We start from the raw sequence: 22,005 nt of genomic DNA, 5'->3' as shown, positions 1-22,005 counted from the left end.
ACTCTATTACATAGCATGGGCAGTCTCTGTGTTATGAACCTGTCTCTTCAGCATGTTCTGTTGATTGTGGTAATGAGGTTGAGGTCTCTGGAGCATGTAGTGCTGATGGATTGGGATTTCTTTAGATGTAGCATTTCTAACAGAGCTGGGTCAGACATGGCTTTGTAAGTCAAGCAGAGATTGCCTCTAAGTAGGTGATTTTAGGTAGTTTTTTGAGTCTGTCCATATAGGACAAGTGTTTAAGGCCGAGGATCCTCTTTGTGATGTACTTTTGCAGCCTCTCCAGTTGTTGCAGGTGTCTAGTGAGGTACATGCCAAATGGGGCACTGTACTTGATGCTTGGTCTAATGAGGGAAGAGTAGAGGGAGACAATGACCTCTTTCTTCCTGGATGCAAAACCGTTAGTAATGAGATGTGCCACATATAAGGACTTTCTGACCACAGTGGCAATGTGGTGGTCAAAAGAGAGGTTGCTGTCAACCTGTGTTCCCAGATCTCTCATAACACCTTCTGTGTTCAATGGCCTACCATCAATGTGGTAATTCATGGGAACAGGGTTTTTCCCAAAGGGGATGACGACACATTTTTTGGCATTGAGCTTAAGGCCATGGTTCTGACACCAGTAGCTGGTCTCAGTGAGACCTTTCTGTAGGATGTCAGCATCACTTGGGGAGTTAATAATAGCTCCCAACTTGCAATCATTTGTGAACTTTATCATCTAGAGTCCTTTGTGTTGGCCTGGATTTCAGAGAAGTAGAAACCAAACAGGAGAGGACCCAGGATCGAACCCTGTGTGACTCTACTAGTGACTGGTCGGCAGTATGACTTGGAGTCAGCCACTTTCACACTGTGGGTTCTATCTGTGAGCCAGTTTGCAACCCACTTAGTGATATACGGGTTGATGCCTAGCTTAGTGAGTTTTTCTATGATTCCTGAGTAGGGAATGGTATCAAAGGCCTTGGCCAGATCAAGGTAGGCTGTATGAACCACCTTGCCTTCATCCACAGCTCTGGTGACTGACTCAAAGAAGTTAACCAAGTTGAGCAGGCATGATCTACCCTTCACAAAATCAAACTGTGTGGGATCCAGAGTTTAGAAATTCCTTATATCCTTGTTTATTAGGTCCATGATGATGTGTTCCATAGCTTTTCATATCAGACTCGTCAGGCTAATGCGGCGATAGTTCCCAGGGTCTGTAGTTGCTCCTCCTTTGTGGAGAGGGATGACTGTAGCAGTTCACCATTTGGTAGGGAAAAAGCCTGCGGTGAGGCTGTGATTGAATAGTGCACACAGGTGAGGTGCCAGTTCACTTTGTAGTTCATGTAGAGCACAGCCAAGGATATTGTCAGGTCCCATAGAAGCTGTATTCTTGGCCTTGGGCAGTGCTGTTTTAACTTGTGCAGCAGTAATACTGCGTGCCTGGTAATCTACTGGTATTGTGATTGGTCCTGTGGGGGGTGGGGTAAAATTGGCACTGAATCTGTCAGCCAGTATATTGGCAATATCTGTTGGCTCTGTATAGGGGGTACCATTGTGCAGTAGCTCAGAACAAATCTGGGTATTGCCGTGGAGATTCTTTACATAACTATAGAAGGCCTTGTGGTTGTCTTTACTATCTGCTCCAATTCTGTTTTCATAGCTAGCTTTAGAGTATTTTATGAGGGATCTCAACATTTTGTTGAGGCTGATAAGGGAGTTTTTCCAGTCTTGGGACTTCACTTTATTCCACATCAGTTTCCTCCTTCTGTCGTAAAGTTTGTTTGTGGCAGGGGTCCACCAGATTGGCTTCCTTTTTTTGGAGGAGAACATCTTGGTTCTATTGGGTATAGCAAGATCCATGCATTTGTGTACGTGTTGATACAGTGTATTGGTGTATGATTTGATGGTCATGCAACTGTTCTCCATTTGCAAGGGTGCCATGAAATTAGCCACCTCTGTTTTTAGGAGCCAAAAGTTAGCTTTGGAGAAGTTTTTCATGGTGATTACCTTTGTCGGGGGAGTGGGAGGGTTGTGGATTTCCAAGGTGATTAGTTTGTGGTCGGATCTAACCAGGAAGGAGTTGACTACTGGTGTAGAGCAACGGTCGCCCATGTCATCCAGTGTTGACCAGCTGATCCAATGGATTGGCATTGATGAAGTTGAGGAATCTCTGGGCATTCTTGTTTGGACTAGAATAGGTCATCCACTCTATGGTTGGGTAGTTAAAGTCACCCAGGAGGTGGAATGGGCATCCTGAGTAATGTTTGGGGTCTGTAGCAAGCTATGATTTGAATAGGTGTTTTGTCAACAGTTAACTGCACCTAGAGCTTCTCCTGTGCATAATACTGTTTGACCAGCCTGGAGGTGTGTATGTCTTTGATAAGTATTTATTTATTTTTGTTTACTGGGAAATTCTGACTGGACACAGGTTCTTTTTTAGCAGAGGCCCGGGGAGAAAATCTCCACATAGTAGTCAGAAAAGCATAGCAGAAAAGCAGTGAGATTATAATAATGAAGTAGCAGCATAAAATGTACAGACAATTATTTACAATTATTTACATTAGTTAAGTATACACTTCAATTGCATCGCTAGACAGGGGCACAGGGAATTAACGTCTGGTAAGCCAGATGACTGGGAACACTATTGGGCTAGGCTTGCATTGGCTCCAGGGCCGTTAGCCTAGTACTTACCTATGGACCTATGAACCTATAAAGAACCAATGCAGGTGTTACATGGAAATAGAGGATTTAGCAATGTTACTATCAGTATATTCTGTACCAGGGAAGTAGGACCACTGTCATGTAAACTATGTTGAGGAGAAGAATTTGAGCAGGTAATATTTGAGGGGAGGGGAGGAATTTTAAATATTGAAACTCCACCTCCTTTGGCTTTGTAGCCCTCTGCTTGGGTCTGAAAGTATGGTAGGATGAGTAACCTGGCAAGGCTGGGGTGCTCGCTGCAGCTTTGAACCAGGTTTCAGTGACTGCACAAATGGAATGCTTGCAATGACTGGAGTTTCATGTTAAGACTCCTAGCGTTTAGCAGTATGACCTTTAAATTTTGTTTAGAAGAATTTTTCATGTTGGTAATTTTGTCCTCATGAGTTTGCCTAAAAAAGGACACAGTGGGGAGGCAAGAGCCTTTGCCAGATGCATGAAGCCCAGGGGAGACAGGTAAAGGCCATCTCTGGCAAAGCATCATGGTCTGTCAATCATGCACTCCCAGTCAGTCAGGTACTGGATCCCCTTTGAATGACACCAGAAACAGTCAATTGTTAAAGTCAATAATTTTCTGTTTGTATTGAGGCATCATTCTTGGTGATGTCAGGGTGCTGCTTAAGGTTAGGGATATACCTGCCTGGGACACATATTCAGTGAGCTCAATCATGTCTTTCTTCATGTAGTCCAGACAGGTGTGTCTCAAGTTATTCACACCAACATGGACTATGACAAAGTCATAACAGTACTTGTTGTGAGACTTGAGTGTGTGCGTGATATGGTGGATTCTAGCACCTGACAAGCAACTTACCATGACTTTCTCGTTGTCTAGCCTGGTGAGAGGCACATCTGTGTGTCTCAAAATAGAGTCTTCTATGACTAGTATGTCGGTTTTATGGCTGGGCCTTAGAGACTGTGAGACACAGATGTGTGTATTATGTGTGGCGTTTGGTGTTGTGGGTTGTGATCTGCGTATGAGATGAATGTCCCACAATAAAAGGAAGAAGGGCTTATCCACGGCCCATATCCAGAGTACAGTATCTCAAACTGACTTGCAGGGTTGTGTCGGTGATGAAAACATGGTGACCCATGTCACAGAGAAGCAGATCAGGAAGGATGAAGGCAGCAATAAGCATGGGCCTCAGGACTTTGCACTAGACTAATTTTACTGGAAGAAAGTCAACTGAAAGATGGATACTTTCATTGAGACTTTGTCCCAAAAGAATGAGGGGGTGGACAAAAGACTCTTGGAACACTCTAAAACACAGTCTGTCCCTCAGAGGGAACGTGTATTGTTAAAGGAAAGGCTAACTGACATGGAAACAAAAGTGGAAGTATTAGTATAGAAGCAAACTGATATGGGTGACAGAAGATGAAGGAGGAATGTTTGGTTAGTTGGAGTCCTGGAGAGAACTGAAGGGGTGAACTGTGCAGTATTTTTACATCATAATGTGGCAAGATAGCCCAAAATCATGTTAGACTCCAATAGGATTGAGAGAGTGCACAGGGTACAAGACAGAGCAGCACCAAGGAAAGCTGATCAGCTAAGGCACATAATTGTCCGCTTTGAATCTTACACACTAAAAGAAGAGATATTAAAACTGTGGAAACCAAAGGCTCAGTGCAAAGTCACAAACTATAGTATAATACAAAACAATTTTCATATGGCCATAGTGCAGACAGATCACATTTCTTTCTAGTGATGAAGCTATGCAGACAGCAACATTTAAGATTTCAACTGGTGTCCCCTTTTTACCTGGAGACATAAAGACTTTTCTAGAAGCGCAGGAAGTGATACACTTCTTCCAAAAATGGGTTGAAGGGACACTGGTGACTGAACTGTCAAGATGCACAGGCAGAAGGAGTGGAAAATCCAGGTACCTCATGGCAGCAACCCAAAAGGCACATTTTCTATTTTCACCAAAACATAAAGGGCTGTATCAAGGACTGAGACCCAGTGATCATCTTTGAGAACCTAAGAATTTGGAAAGCTAGATATTTTACACAAATAGAGCTCAGGATCCTAGGCCAAAATGGTTATACCTTCAAATAAATGGATTGATAAGATGGGCTAAATGCCTTTAATGCTAGCAATAGTTTAGATTATATTTGAGGGCTTTAGTGTTTTAAACAAATGTGCTTCCCTTTGGTTTTATGTACTCCCAGAGTATGGAACTTGATGCAAATTGCCAGAAATAGTTTGAGAAGTGAAATGTGGATAAGTTTTTGACTAATGAGAATTAAAACACCCAGCCACTGAGCTATTAGTGCAAGCAATTTTTGCTCAAAAGCTGAAGAAGATAGTCTCTGCTTGCAAATAAACAATTGTTATAACGTGGTTTTGTTTTTGTTTTCAAATATGTTTCTTAAGATGAAACTTTGCAGTTGCTAGTTTAATGTGCTACCATCCCAGAGGTGCAGAGAAACAGAGGGATAAACATGATGCAAACAGTAATCAGTGGGATACAGAGAATACATACTGCAGTTTTAGAGGCTTTACAGCTTTGGCTAACAGGTGCATCTGAGATTACATGAGTAATTAAAAAAATAATCTCTTGGAAAGTGAATGGTTTAGCTAACCTTGGTAAGTGAATGTGGGTGTTTCAATATATGTATAGAATGAATGTGGACCTCTGCTTGTTGCAAGATACACATATAAGTAGGTAACAGCATAAGTCTTTGTTGAGGAGCAAATGGAATAGGGGGATATTTTCTAGGGCTGAGAGTAGCAGAAGCCGAGAAACAGTCATACTGGTGGCGAATACATATCCCATTCAGGTGCAATATACTCTTCAGGACTCTGAGGGGAGATTTGTGGCTATTAAAGGAATATATAGAAGTGAAAGGTTCACTATCTGTTCTATAAATGTGCCCCCAGGATTTAAACCTGGTGATTTTAGGAAGATATTCACCCAGTTGTTACACTTCCATGAGAGAGTGCTGATATGTCTAGGGGACTGGAATGTGGTTACATCCACATAGGATGTTAATGGTGGCCATAGAAGAAGGAAGGTCTCCAGGCTAGGAAGGTATATGGAGACAGTGAGAAACAAATCGTTAGCCAATGTAGTCTCCGGCCATGATCAGTTTCACTTAGAGATAAAAGAAAAAGATCTCTGCAAATACTGTCAGGTGGAACAACTCAAAATATTCCTGGAATTAAATATATTAGAAGAGTCAGGGAGAAGTGAAGATATAGCCAGGGAGTGGCTGGGGCTACAGCAAAGAGACAATGGAGTAACTCTCTGACTCAAGATGGTAAAGATACAAGACACCCAAAACATTCTCAAACCAATTTGGGAGGAATATAAGGGAGTTAATGAGAGTCCCTTTGATGCACCCCTGGAATGTCACTATATTGCCTATAGGGTTGAACAAGACTAAAGAGATGGGGACTGAAGTTGAACAGCCAAGGGGGGAGATGACTAAAATAAGGTACTATTATCAACTAGGAAAGGAAAACAGTGGTAGCAATGGAGACTAGCCAAAGAACCATTTAATCTAAGAGATATTACTGACTGACTATGAGGGTTTAATAAGAAGGGCAAAAAAAGAAAAATATTTACCCCGAGGACAATACACTTCAACCAAGGCTTGTTGAGTTGTTAATGCAGGGACAGCAATAAAGAAAAAGTTAATTAACATAACATACACCAATTTTAAACATATAGATAGAACAGGTACATTAGCACTAAGTACTTCATTGAAGAATGAACTAGGCATGAACCTGGAAATGAATGTTTGGGAAAAGGTATGCCACCTCATTAAGTATACTACTAAAAGTAGAAGGTTCAGGATATTTGTCTGGAAGTGTTTCCACAAATATTTTTGCACTCCAGTCAGGTTATTTCATATGTCACCGCACTGCAGCAAGGAATGCTGGGGCTGTGGAGTGGGTGTGGCAGGAACAGGGAATCATGTCTTTTGGGACTACTGTAGAATTACTGGAAATCAAACTCCAGAATTTGATCAAAAGGGTGATAAACAGAGGGGCAGAGATAGATAAAACTCTGTTATCGATTGAAACTCACCCAGAGATATATATTCCCCGAACGTCTCAGGAACTACTTTTTTTATTCAATCTAATGGCAGAAAAGCTATCACAAAAAAGTGGAAAACAGTAGATCCTCCAGATATAAGAGTAGTGGAGAACCTTCTTCATGAGATACAGGATATGCAGTGTAAAAGGCTAAGTGGGAAGGGAAAAGATAACACATTGAGAAATGGAAAGGTTGGCTAGAGAAGCGATAATGATTCCAAACAAGGCCTCTGATAAGAAATATATGGGTAATAGCCCATCAATTAGGTTTTACGCACCTCTATCTTTATTTACATATTTTAAGTGTAAAAGACGTGAATCGGTTATGCATAAAGTTTATCATTTTGGTTGATATCACTTTATTATGAATCTGATGTAATTGGCAATTTATCTAATAATAATGAGGACAGTAGCAAAAATATGGTTACACATGTAAACATCCTTTTTCCAAATTTAAATAAAGTTATGTTTGACCAATATAAAATAAATAAATAAATAAATGAATAAATGTTGTATTCTGCATTAGTAAAGAGGAAAATTAGTATTTTGATAAATCTTTAACATAAGTGTGCATGATGCTGTATTCACAGAAAAAAGGTTCACCTTATGAGAAATGCAGGCTTTGTATTAGAACAGTACCTCGCAGGATGCACAGTAGCAAGTTCCATCTAAACCCAGTCCACCATCCAATAATCAGTGACATCTTAGAAAAGTTAAGTAATATTCATACTGATGGCAGCATGAATATTCATTGTTTATTAGTAGCCATATCTCGAGTTTCAAAAAGCTGTGAAGTTGCATGCAAATGATGCATGACTGACTGCCATGCACATTTGACAGTGGCACTTGGCCATGGTGCAGAGCAGATGGAAACTTACCATTTTCTGCAATGTAGTGCAAGCTCAGAGTTGGTATATTTAAGTAGCAGGGGTTGTGGGGTGTGCAGGGGGGCAAGCCTCCCTGCAAAAATAAAGAAAAAAATAATACTTGGAGTTATAGTGCTGTTTCTTAAGCATTCCTTATTCAAACACATCAGGGGGTGTTGGGCGGTGGGCAGAATTTAGCAGGATTTGTTACTGCACACCTGGGGAAGTACTGTTCTGCAACATTTCTCAACAGTCAATTTATGCATGATGTCACACTGAAATCTGCATGACTGTCAATCATGCATCTTTTCCATACCACCACACACCCATTTCACCTGTCAATCACTGAGGCCACAGCCACTTCTGAGCAGGTACTGTACTAATACAAAACCAAATGCTAGTTGTGCTAATATTAGACTGTAAAGCAGACACAGGATTATGTAGGCAAAAAAAATGTTCTGAGAATGAGTAGTTACTTACCATGGAGGATCCTTCAGATACCTGTGGATACTTCTCACACACCCTCCAGCTCTGCAAAAGCACAAGAAATGTGTATGTAGCCTCTGTGACTGTTCCACTATGCCCTCTTTCTCTTAAGAGTAACAGGAATGTGAGGACAGTCTCTGTGGCTGTCTCCCAGCCCTGATCTTCTAACAAGAACAACAAGAAGGTATGTACAGACTCTACGACTGCCCCATCCTTCGCATAACTTGAAGAAATTGTGCACAACTTCTCTGACTGCCTCATCACCCATTCTGTCTATCAGCAGACAGAATATACCACTGTCTCAGTGACTGCCCCATACCTTCTCTTAGGAGCATCAAGAATGTGTGCACAACATCTGTGACAGCACTGCCACAACTTTCTGGCTTAAAAACGCTCATGTTTGTGCATTATTCGCATTGTGCAGCACCGCGGGGCTACGGTTAAACTATTCCAGGTGCCAGAAAGTCTGCTCTTCAAATTTTCCCTGAGAACTATCTGGTTTCTCAGTAATAGCACTAAAATCTGAACGCTGTGACTAGCACTTGCTCTAGAACCTGCTGGAAAGCACTAGAAAGCCTTAAACTGATACAAGCACTCAACTCTCCTTGTCCATAGGTTCATAGGAGGGTACTAGACTATTGGCCTTAGGGCCTATATAAGCCTAGCCAAAAATGTACCCTGGCTTTCGCCACCCAAGTAAATTATTTTCCTGTGCCCCTGTCGAGCAGAGCCACAGAAGTGATCCCCGGGGTGAATTTCCTATCTCCCATCCAATCATCAAGATTTTTCTTGAAGAGTGCTAATGAGGAGCTCTGTTTGACATAGATAGGTAGTCTGTTCCAGAGTATGGGAAGTCTCTGGGACAGGAATATATCCCTCCAGCATGTTCTGTTTACTGTGGTGATAAGGTTTAGGTCCCTATAGTGTGTAGCTTGGAAGTATTGGGATTTCTTTAAGTGGAGCATGTCCAACAGCTCTGGGTTTGACATAGCTTTGTAAGTTAGGCAGAGATCACCTCTGAATAGGCGATATGCAACGAAGTAAAGCTGGAGTTAATAAGGAGAAAGTAATCATAGGCACTAAACAGCCTATAATTGCAAAGTACCTTGCAAAGGTAAGAGAAAACAGCTCTTGTGCTTTACAAAAAAGCATCCAAACAGGCATGTCTAAGGGTCAATTTCTGGTGATTTCTCCTGTCCACCTGGTGAATCTGGGCATACTGGGGCAATGCAGCAACTGCCTAATGTACACAGACAACCCTCTCCTCCTACCACCCAACACTACAACCTGTGAGAGATAGACTTACATAGCCAAACTGGAAGCAAAGCTCTCTTCATGCAAGATTGTGCTAGACAGTCAAGAGGAGAAGGTTAACACCTGCACTACACCTCAAGCAACACATAGCCCTTCAAAAGCCACACCATCAACATGGACACATAGCAACACTAAACCCACATATGCAGAGGCCCTTAACATTAACCTGCCCAAGCAACAAGGACCTCCGAAGCTGAAACACAAACAAACACCAGTCACAACCAAAGTGACACATAGCTCACAACATCAGTGTGCCACCCAAAAACAGCCTCTAAGGCAAGACAACATACCCAACACTTTAGTCATAGGTGACTATGTAGTCAGGCACACTGATGTCCCACTCACTAGGCTGAATAAGGAGAAAATTACAGTCAGCTGCCTGTCGGGTGCACAAATATAAATACAACTCTGTCATTGTCCATGTTGGAGTGAATGACTTGAGATGTACCTCCCCGGACTACATGAAAAGAGACACGGAAGAGCTCCTGGATCATGTGGCCCAGACAGGTATGACCCTAGCCCTGAGAAGTATCCTGCCTTCACCCAGAATGATACCACAGTATAAGGACAAAATGATTTACTTCAACAACTGGCTAAGCTTCTGGTGTCATTCAAAGGGGATTCAGTATCTGTCTGCCTAGGACGACCTGATCGACAATCCATGATGCTTTGCCAGAGATGGCCTGCACCTGTCACCCCTGGGATTTAGGTTACTGGCTAAAGCTCTTGCCACTCCTATACTGCTTTGCAAGGTTCAATGGACAAAACCACCACCGTAACAGATACAAGCATGCAGAATCTGAAGGTAATGCTACTCAATGCTAGAAGTCTAAACCTCAAAATGCACTCTCCCGAGGCACTCCTAAAAATGGAGAACATTGATATCTGTGCAGTAACTGAGACCTGGTTCAAGGCTCCAGAGAGCACCCCTGCAATACCAGGCTACAACTCTTACCACACTTTTGTGCCACCAAACCAAGACCGAAACACTAAAGGTAGAGGAGTGTTCATATTCACCAAGGATATTCACACCTCCAGGCTAGTTGCACAACACAATGCATCTGAAATTCTCCAGGTGAAACTAACACTAGGTAAGACTGCTATCCAAATTGTAGCTTGCTACAGATCCCCCGCCATGCCCCACGATTCTTACTACACCTTTCTAAACATACTGGAAAATATTAAGATACAACAAAATATCCTAATACTGGGTGATTTCAGCTACCCTGCCATTAACTGGGAAAGCTACTCTGGTACCAACACCTTTTCCCAACGGTTCTTGGAATTCATAAATTCCAACGCACTGGATCAACTAATCTATTGTCTCACCAGGGGCTCCAATATCCTAGACCTGGTCATTACCAACATGGGAGGATAGATGCTCCACACCAGTGGTCACCCCCTCATTGGTCAGATCAGACCATAAGCAAATCACCCTTGACATCCACATCCCACCCCCACCTCCCAGTAAGGAAACCTCCATAAAAAACTTCTTCAAAGCCAACTTCATGCTACTCAAGGCTGAGGTGACAAACTTCATGACACCCATGCAGCTGGGATCTGAAAGTTTGACTGCTGAATCCTACACTAAAGCACTGTATGAGCACATCCACTTGTGCATGAATCGTGCCATCCCAAATAGAACCAAGACGCTCTCCTCCAAAAAAAGGAAGCAGGTCTGGTGATCCCCTGCCATAAGCAAACTATACAACAGAAGAAAGAAACTGTTGCAGAAAAGAGGAAAATACCAGGATGCAAAAAACCTCCTTACCAGCCTCAATAAAGAAGCTGAGATCCCTCATAAAATCCTCCAAAGCTAGTTACGAAAATTAAATTGCCAAAGATTCCAAAGAAAACCACAAAGCATTCTATAGTTATGTCAAGAATCTAAATGGATTGCTCAGATATACTCTAAGCTACAACAGAATGGCATTAAATATACTGATCACAAGGATATTGCCAATATCCTGGCAGATCGATTTAGTGCCAACTTCACCCCCTAAAGGGCCCATCTCAATACCAAAAGATTGCCAAATTCTGGTAATCACGGCCACACAGGTAGAAATCGCACTCTTCAAAGCTAAGAATACAGCATCCATGGGACCAGATGACATCCCGGGCTGTGTACTACATGAACTACAAAATTAACTGGCACCCCACCTAAGTTTCATGTTTAAGCATAGCCTCACCTCAGGCTTCATGCCCACTGAGTGGCACACAGCTACAGTTATCCCACTCCACAAGGGGGGATCCAACATGGATCCCAGGAACTACTGTCCTATCAGTCTGATGAGCCTGATCTGCAAGGGCATGGAACGCATTATCATAGAATGTATAAACAAAGACATTGGCAACCTTCAAACACTGGACCCCACCAAGTTTGGGTTCGTGAAGGGCCGATCTTGTCTCCTGAACCTGGTTGATTTCTTTGAATCAGTCTCCAGAGCTGTGGATGAGGGTAAGGTGGCCCAAACAGCCTATATGGACCTCTCCAAGGCCTTCAACACCATCCCCCACTCTGGAATCATAGATAAACTTACTAAGCTGGGCATAAATCCCTACGTCACTCGATGGGTTGCCAACTGGCTTACTGACAGAACCCAGACTGTAAAAGTAGCCAACTCCAAATCTAGCTCTAGACAAGTGACAAGTGGAGTACCTCAGGGTTCAGTCCTGGGACCACTCTTGTTTTGGCATATACTTCTCTGAAGTACAGGCCAACACTAAGGGACTCTGACTAACAAAGTTTGCAGATAACTACAAACTGGGAGCCATTATTGAATCTGCAATGATGTGGATATTCTACAAAAGAGCCTTACAGAAACAGATGCTTGGTGCCAGAGCCATGGGCTCAAGCTTAATGCCAAGAAATGTATAGTTATCCCCTTTGGGAAAAAAACATGTACCCATGAATTACCACATAGGTGGCAGTACACTAAACACCGAAAGTGTGATGAGAGACTTTGGGACACGGGTGGACAGTGGCCTCACCTTCGATAACCATATCACCACAACAGTCAGGAAATCCTTCTATGTGGCACACCTCATCACTAAGGGCTTTTTATCCAGAAAAAAGGAAGTCATTGTCCCACTGTACTCATCCCTCATTAGACCCATTATAGAGTACAATGCCCCCTTTGGTATGTATCTTACAAGACATCTGCAACAGCTGGAAAGGCCGCAGAAATACCTCACTAAAAGAATCACAAGCCTAAAGCAGATACCCTATACTGACCATCTAAAAAAACTCCAGCTATACTCTGTGGCATATCGTCTACTCAGAGGTGATCTCTGCTTAACATACAAGGCCATGTCAAACCATGAGCTGTTGGACACGCTCCACTTAAAGAAATCCCAATCCCTCAGAGCCACACATTCCAGGGATCTAAACCTTGTCATGACAATAAACAAAACATACTGGAGGGATAGGTTCCTGACCCAGAGACTCCCCATACTCTGGAATAGACTGCCCATACATGTTAAGCAGAGTGCCTCCTTGGCCCTCTTCAAAAGGAACCTTGACGATTGGATGGTAGATAGGAAATTCACACCGGAGATCACGTCAGTCATCCTGCTAGACAGGGGTCCAGGGAAGTAAATATTGTGAGAAGAAATATCCAGGGAATTGTTATGGCTATGCTTGTATAGGCCCTAGGGCCGATAGTCTAGTATCAACCTATGAACCTGTAAACCTATATCTCTCTCTCTCAGCATTGAGAATGTGTGTGTGTGTGTGTGTGTGTGTGTTTGTGTGTGTGTGTGTGTGTGTGTGTGTGTGTGTGTGTGTGTGTGTGTGTGTGTGTGTGTGTGTCTTTGGCCTCTATAATGGTTTATTCATATATTTCTGCCTTCTCATCCTTTTGAACACCTAGATTGTTACTATGACAAATATGACCTTGTTGATGTGTACACTGAACCACCAGACTATTGGGGAGTTTAGAGACAGCACCAAATAGTTCACCAGAGGTATGTAAACAGGTAAGGAGTACACACTATCCTGTGATATTAATTTGTCTTCACAATACTCTAAAGTTCATGACGATCCCCTACTGGTCCCTCTTAAGTCTCTGTTACTGTTATAAATGATGTGAAGTTTTCCCAGCTGCCTCAACCTTATCAACATAATGCTGTTTATCTATACCTAGTAAATGAATATGTAGTCCCAAGGAATGATTCTAATGGGACTCAGTATGACCAGAGATTCCAGTTTGTGAATCTAGGTAATATAGCTTCACTATATCTGTATTATTCAGCCATCTACAGGACTTTACAGCAGCTGTTGGGCCAAATAACACCACCTATTTTAAAGGATAACTTTATACAATTAATGTGATGATCATTGTTTATTTCCAGAACAAGGCAGACACCTGGAAACAGTTTACAACAGATTCATGACTTAAAGCTCTGTCTCTATTGTTGACTGCTAAGAGGTGACCTGTGTCTGACATGCAAGGCACCCTCCAACCCACTACTGATGGATTTACTGCACAACAGCAAGTCAGATGGCATCAGAAATACTCAGTCTAGGGATCTAAACCTCCTCTGCAACATCAACAAAATGATTTGGAGGGGCAGGTATATCTCACAGAGGATACCACTGCTCTGGAACAGACACCCAATCCACATAAAACAAAGTTCATCCCTGTCTATTTTCAAACGCAAGTTGGATCTATGGATGGGAATCAGAAAATTTACCCCAGGACTGCCCCCTGTGCTACTAATGGACAGAAGCAGTTCATAAATGCTTTATCCTCTGCATCGGTCCCTTCAAGTTATCTATGATATGATCCGAGTTATTCTTATTAGAGATAATATATAATTATCAACCTTGGGATGGGTAAGGTCAGTCTCTAACCAACTGGGATAGGTTAATTTGAGCATAAAAAGGGAAAATGGCTAAGCTTAAAAATGAAGTAATAACAGATGCAGGACTAACCAAACAAACGGTCCAGGCAGCAGCAGGTGTCAGCCAGTACAAATGTTTAATTTAAAAGTTCCCCACAAGCACTTTCACCCTGACAACAATACAGGGCTTTTTCAAGTGTGAATACAAATGTAAAATTCAATCAACATATGCTCCCATTCATAAAAAGGCACCAAAACATTAAAGAAACACTCTAAAAACATAATAAATGTTACAAAACAGCCCACTAGTGGATGTTGTCAAAACCACATTTTAAGGTCATCCCTATAAATTGCGCAACATATTATAAATTTATTATAAGTATTTAATCAAAAATGATGTATAAACATAACAAAACTTTTTAAAAAATACTAACACAAAACACAGGAAATGTAAGATGTTAGTAAAAACACCTTCAGCAACTCCTACCTCCCATACGACAGTGACCACCCTTGGAAACAGAAAAAAAGTATTGTTAAGGGTCAGATGGTCAGAGTGGCCAGAATGACATTTGCATTCACACTGGAAAAAGCCTTATATTGTTGTCGGTGAAAGCGCTTGTGGTGAACATTTAAATTAAACATTTGTACTGACTGACACCTGCTGCTGCCTGGACCGTTTGTTTGGTTTTTAAGCTTAAAAATGGCCAACAAGGGCAACTAGCTTAGTACTTACATACAAACCTATGAACAGGCCCTGTTAGACACCACAATGATGATCATATTATGGTATTAAAAACCTCAATTTTTTTGTTAGGGCCTGAAATATGTGTCAGTATTACTCAGTAGTATTTTCAACCAATGGCTCATGCACCTGTTCTAGTACATGTCATGCATGTAGGACTTTTACCTGCATTGTGTTGTCTAAACTAATAGGATGCTCTGATTGTTGTGTGTATTGCAAACCAGTATGCTAGTGATTTCATGCTGAAAGAGCTAGTTATGAAGAAAATTGAAATTATGTTGTAAATACAAGAAGTAATCTAATGCCCCCATTCCAGCTATATACTTTTAAAGCACACTTGCTGCTGATCTGTTAATTTAGTTTCATTGTACCAGAGTCCTGTATATCTGGGATACTTGTTTTTGTTTGTTAAAAACACAACATATCCCTGGTTTCAATCAACACAAAGCAGATATTCTGTCATGGGCTTACAGACCATCTACAGGGCTTATAGGTGGTATTTCCAAGACAGCAAGTCAAATTTAAAACAGCATGGTGGTTTCTACAAAGAAAGAGAATAGTTTTTGTGAGTTTTTTTCCTGTTTTTTTGACTTGTTATAGAGCTGTTGTTAACATTACCCGAAATCCTGAAAATATTGAATATTGTGCCTGTCACTTTAGGGGGGATACCTGTTGTTGTGCAAAATAGCCCTCATACCTCTCAAGTGTACCTCATTACGAGGAACGTACCTCATTTGGGGTCTTAAAAAGTTTATGTTCCTCAAAGTTCCACATTGAAAGAGTCTGTCACACATTCAGTGTTAGGAATTTTTTAAAGTGAAATCCATGGTAAATAGAAATTAATCATATTAATTCATTAAAAGATCTTCTTTATAAGTAAAACCAACATATTTTAACCATCCTGTGACCCTCCTAGTTGAAGTTGTTAGTAAGCCATTAGTATGTGTTCCACATTTTGCCCATTTGTTCCACATTATGAAGGCAAGTGTTCCTCATTTTGGAGATGGAAGGTTGAGAGCTATGCTCAGATGCATACCTTAGTTTATTTTGGAGAGAAAGAGAGAGAGAGGCAGATAAATATTACAGAGGAGTCTGGATGAGTGTGTGAACAGTGGAGTGGATTCTGGAAAAAGTCCAGTCTGAGGTATCAGTTAACCAGAAGAGAGTCCTGGTGATCTTCATGTCTGACCTGGGAAGACACACTTTGCCTATATTCAGCACCAAAAGTACTTTAACATTTTAATTAGAGGCCACAGATGTTTGTTTCCCATTACAGAGAACTAAAACTGAGTGATTGGGTATGGAAACTACAGACTTAAGAGTGTTGAAAAGTGCTGCTTGTTTGATGGTGTCTACAGTGCCCTTGGGTTTGCTCTTTGATGTTTCTGTACTCTTCCCTGAGCTGTCCTCTGCTCCATTTCCCCATACAGTCCTCATCCTCAATTTCTTTTTCAGATCAGATTACACAGGTGCTACAAGGAAAAGATGCCATTTTGCAGATGACACAAACATCTGCAACAGTGTCAGTGAAGAAGATGGGAATGGACATGGTTTGAAGAGCTTAGTACGATTAGAAGAATAGTTAAAATATGAGGCAGCTTAGCTTCATGCAAGAAGTTGCAGTTACGATACAAAGCAGATGGTTAAATATTACCCATAGAGAAACTACATATCCATTTTGAGTTATGAGAAAATAAAATGGTATGTGACCATGTGTCATATCAGCTGAGCTAAAGGTAGTCAGTATGGTTCCCATTCAGAAGCCTGGTCATTGTGGCTTGCTATTGTTAGCCCTGTGGTGTTAGGTCAGCGTCACAGTTGGTTTTAAAGTTGGTTGGTTTTATGTTAGGGTTAGCGGTTTTATGAGGTTAGCTAGGCGCAGGTTAGGGCATTAGTGCAATAATCATGGGTGTTAGGGGGTTAGGGGCAAGTTAGTTAGGGTTAGGTTGGGGGTCAGGTGAGTGATAGATAGTGGACCTTTAGGGTTAGGGGTTAGGGTCAGGGTCAGTTGGTAGATCTTCTGAATGGGAACCAGTCAGTATATATGAAAAGGCAGTAACAGAAAGACAGTTTTCAGATTAAACAAGATGAAGCATGTCTTGTAGGAAAAAATATGTTATTCTTATTCTATATATTTAGTTTATGAGGCTACACCTTAAGTGTCATCCAGTACTGCATTGTGCATAATTCAAGACATATAATTTCTACAAGAACACTGAGAGAAATGAAGCCATACAGCGGGTAGCAAAAATAGCAGAAGGTCTCCTGCAGAAGATTCAGGAACAAAATAAATAAATAAAATTAAAAATATTTAAAACATTAAAATGATGTCTGTAACCCTGAAAGGAAGGAAAGAAAAAGAAGACAAGACAGAACCAGGTCTATATTATTTCCTTGAAAGACATCTCCATCGAATGGCTGTGCATCAATCATTATCCATCGAACAGCCATTCAATGAACGTTACAATCATCAAACTTCTTTCCTAGAGAAAGAAACTATTTGGCCACCAGAGCAACTGTAATACGAACTATATAATTTTACACTCATGAAAGTGGGGGGCTTTGCCCCCACACCCCCCAATATGGGGGTCTGCAGCCCCCACCCCTTTCTTATATATAATAACTCCAAGATTGTACTACAGTGGGCAAAATGGGCTAATTCATGATGCTGGCCACCTACTTACTTTCCAGGGGGAAAAACTTCAATGTAGTGTTCGTTCTCTGAATGCAATGTTCAATGTAATCATGTCAATGAATAGGAATTCAATGGACATGCCTTTCAAGGAAATAATATAGACCTGACAGAACCATACAGGTATTTAATGAATCTTAATAAAGCATAAATTAAAGCATCTTCCTGGTAAGAAAAAAAATCTGAAGAGCAAAGAAACACAAAATGAACAGAAGGGGAGCATAGCCCAGGTGCTATTATGTTTCTGTTCCTCCAAACTGGTGTTGTGGGTGCAGAGAACTGCCTTTCTGTTAAACTAGAAATAGTGGAATTCAGGAATGCAGGGATGCACATGAAGCAATTATGGTAGAGATTAACATATTATAATAGAATTAAAGAGAAGTACAGTATCAGTTAACAAGAAATTGTTACTTAGCCAGTAAGTCGGAACATGAGGAGATTCTGATGTCTGCAAAAAATGTATTTTAAGTGACCCTCAAAGGCAGTAAGGCAATTTAATTGTTGTAAAATTTGAGTGCCCCCAATGGTGTGAGAACTGGCTCTATATTATAACAATGAACGATCAGATGAGCGAACGTTGTTATATTGACCCCTAAATCTCGAATACTCAAAAGAGCGAACAACCAGTACAGCGATTTTTTTTCCGAGGGAAAAAAATCACTGTTCCCAAAAAAAAAAAAAAAAAACACTAAATAAAATGGAGGGCTTTGCCCTCCACACACCCCCTATTTAAATATACCAACTACAGTGGAGGAAATGGCACAACCCGGACAGCTGGCCCAGCGATTTCTTTCCCTGGGAAACAATTTGCTGTTCCGGCCATTCGCTGTTTTGCCGGTTTGACAATTAGTGTTCGACCTAACAGTGTTCGATCATCTGATCGTTCACTGAACTAAAGTAGACTCATGAGAACATTACCCCTACTATTGCCTTCCAGCTTGACACAAAATAAGTGTCATACTTCTGCAAAGAAATATGAAGTGGATGAGATAAGAAACATACAACAGATGCAAGTAGCTAAGATTCAAAACACAACAAGCAGTTCAGATTGATGCAATTATTCCTGCCAGCACTGTCATAGTACAGGTATTTCGTTTCTGACAAAATTACACCAATGAAAGGTCAAACGAGTCAGGCACATATCCCACATTTATGAGCCAGTAGCTCTCCTGCATCATAAAAGTGCCTTTCTTTAGATTATTTTAATGTGTACTCTTTTAGACCAGATTGTGTTAGGGTATCATGCTAATGCAAAGGTTCTTCCTTACTGGTCCAGAGTTCAAACATGATTCAGTGTTGACACTGTATGCTCTCCACGTGTCCTTCTGGACTTTGTCCAAGTACTTTAGCTTCCTTCCAAACATATTCAGTCGATAGTATGCAGTGGAGTTCCATGATGAACAGTTTCCTTCCAAATAAAAGACAATCTAGTAGTCTTCACATTGACTCTGTATACTGTCTCAATTACCTGTTTAGCTAACGTAGGAAAAATCTTCTCACCACATCCTACAACTTTGTGTTCTTTCTGTAGCTCAGACATTGTACTGTCATAACACCTGCACCCTTTCTTTTCTTACCATTTAGATATGTTTTCACACTTTAAAAATCTTAGCAGATGGCCTACCTCAGACCCAAGCACAGTACAGTGGACAAATTAAGGACTCCGTTGAATAGCCTTCTAGGAATAACAAACAAGCATGGTCAGCTGTGCCCCCCCCTCCCACACACACACACACACACACACACATGTAGAATGCTGTGCTGCCTCCATCTGCTGAGCACTAAATGCATAAGTCAAATTACTTTTCCTCCCCCCTCCATCTTTTTTCCTCCCAGAAACCCATCAGATGCAAATCTAATAAGCCTCTCTTTCAAGATTGTAGCACAGCCATTAAAGAACCAAATATTACAACCACTGGGATTCATTTTTAAAGTAGGATTGTTTGCCTTCAGTGACATAGACAAAGTAAATTAATAGTGCCTCACCAAGGTGGACAGCATGCATTGCCTTATTCATTCAGATTTCTCCTTTCACCCTCCTTCCTTCTATCCTCTCTACTTTGTATATTTGTGTTTGATGTAATGTTGCTTCTAAGCATCTAGCTGGGAAACAGGAGGATTTAATAAAGTGAGACACACATTTTCTGTTTCTCCGATCTCTTCCTATAAATAACAAAACTCTTGAGAGATGAGAAATAATGAAAATGTATTAAACGTTGCTGACTAAGGTTTCTAAAATATTTTAAAGTGTGACTTTAAAATATTATTTACCAGGTATGAGATTACTGGATCTGAATATTCAGTCAAATTTTATTTACAGAAAACAGCCCTATAGGGTTGCATTTAAACGTAAGTGTTCATGAGACACAGTAAAGCATGAATATGAAAGAATGAATGCATGAAACTGCAAAAGATTCACGCATAAATAATTTTGTGTGAATATTAATTATTGTTGATTTTGACAGCTAATCTATTACTGTGTAGATACTTCAATGTTCAAAACTGTGGCTCTAAAATATCAGAAGGGAATTCAATGGAAGGTTACTTGCAGCAATACAGAAGAGATGGTCTCTCTGCAGTCTCTCTGCCTCTCTCTCTCTCTTTCTCTGCTCTTGACAACAGCTGCATTGTGTATTGAAAGCAGCAGCTCTAGCAAGTCCTGAATGAGGCACAGTCCATTCCAGCTTTGCCTTTGCACCCTGCTTACTTCCTGCCGTGGTACTTTCCATATTCAGCTCCTATGCTAAGCTCTTTTCAATATCCTTTTTTGCCTGAGCATCATTCAGCATCTCCGTCTACATTGGTGCTGCAGTACAGTTGCCTTGCTCCCAGCTTGTTCCTCTTCCCTTTACACAAAGAGGTTGCCTTGCATGTCGCCGTCTTTTCTCCTTGAATCTGTTGTATGTGCGGAGTGTTTTATTCCCTGGCTTTCTCAGATTTATCATGACCATCCCTGAGATGTAATTGTTGTTTTCTTCCTTTTTTTTCAGCATTCCTTTCACTAATTCATTGGAATGATGACTACTGTCGAGCCTTTGTCTACATTATCTCGTTGGTACCTTTATGCTATTCATGGCTACTTCTGTGAAGTAATGTTCACTGCAGCATGGGAGTTTGTGGTTAATTTCAATTGGAAATTCCCTGGTGTCACCAGTGTCTGGGCACTGTTTATATATGGTACTTCCATACTAATACTAGAGAAGATGTATTTGTATTTGAAGGACAAATACAACATTTTTGCTCGCTGCCTCATATATACTCTATGGACTTATATCTGGGAGTTCACCACAGGCTTGGTTTTGCGGCAGTTCAATGCTTGCCCCTGGGATTATTCACAGTTTGACTTTGACTTCATGGGTCTCGTTACTTTGGAATATGCTATCCCCTGGTTTTGTGCATCCCTAATTGTTGAGCAACTTGTCATCAGGAATACCTTACGGCTGCGATATGATGAGCGAGCTGAACCTGGCATAGCAACTACTGCTGCAGTCTATGCAAACGGACACATCAAAACCAACTAAGGCCCTCCCACCATCCCCAACCAGAAAAAAAGCAATTTTTTTTAAAACCTAAACTATCACCATAGACTCGTTTTTTGAGAGACAGTGAAGCTAAGCAGTTAAAGGACAGATCCTGTATGTATGCGTGTATGCATATTTATGCATTGTTATCCAATTCAGAAAATAATAGATTTTTACTTAGGGGTGGGTGAGTGTGTGTGCATTTATTTATTTTTTATTTTTAAATATAAGTGGCAAAGATATCAGCTTTGTTTATTTATATAAAGTAAGGTTGACTCCAAAGCTATGGCATAACCAACATCTCGTCATGGGACAATATTACAATATAATATGTAAAATACACTCTGTGAATGGAATGTGAATGGAATACTCAAAATTAACTCATGTATTTGCTAGATTAGCTGTACTGGTTTAATTTAATCCATTCTATATCTATTTGCTGATGGCATGTAGAGCATATGGGACCAGGTTTAACCCTTGCTTTTCCTAAAAGCATTAGAAAATTCCATTTTCATCAGATATTATTTATTACTTTTTTTCTTATTTTTATATGTTAAGCAACTGTGTCCATGCAAGAAGAGAAATAATCAAACTGGGCTGAGTGACTTAAATTAAGCATCTGTTGTATATATCGGAATATAATCCAAACAGCAGAACAACAGACAATAGAGAAGAAAACTGTTTCTCCAGGCAAAAATACTATATTTTCCTACTCCCCATGTTCCATTTCCTGCTGTGTTTACCTGTATAACATTTTAAAAACTCTTATTTAATTTATTTTACTCTTTCTCAATTGATCTCTC

General features: G+C 40.8%; 1 protein-coding gene across 1 annotated transcript; it reads left to right on the top strand.

Annotated features, from left to right (window-relative positions):
• The first annotated feature begins 20,259 nt into the window (after nt 1-20,259).
• Nucleotides 20,260-21,721, top strand: TMEM229B (transmembrane protein 229B). The gene is made up of 2 exons (XM_044074111.1): nt 20,260-20,581; nt 20,672-21,721. Exon 2 carries the CDS (start codon nt 20,696-20,698, stop codon nt 21,200-21,202), a length of 507 nt encoding a protein of 168 aa, XP_043930046.1. The 5' UTR covers nt 20,260-20,581; nt 20,672-20,695; the 3' UTR covers nt 21,203-21,721.
• The last annotated feature ends 284 nt before the right edge of the window (nt 21,722-22,005 follow it).

The sequence above is a fragment of the Protopterus annectens genome, chromosome 6.part0 (genome assembly GCF_019279795.1).
Source record: "Protopterus annectens isolate FY-2018-M chromosome 6.part0, PAN1.0, whole genome shotgun sequence".
Classification (NCBI taxonomy): Eukaryota; Metazoa; Chordata; order Ceratodontiformes; family Protopteridae; genus Protopterus; species Protopterus annectens.
This window is presented reverse-complemented; position numbering and strand designations above follow the sequence as displayed.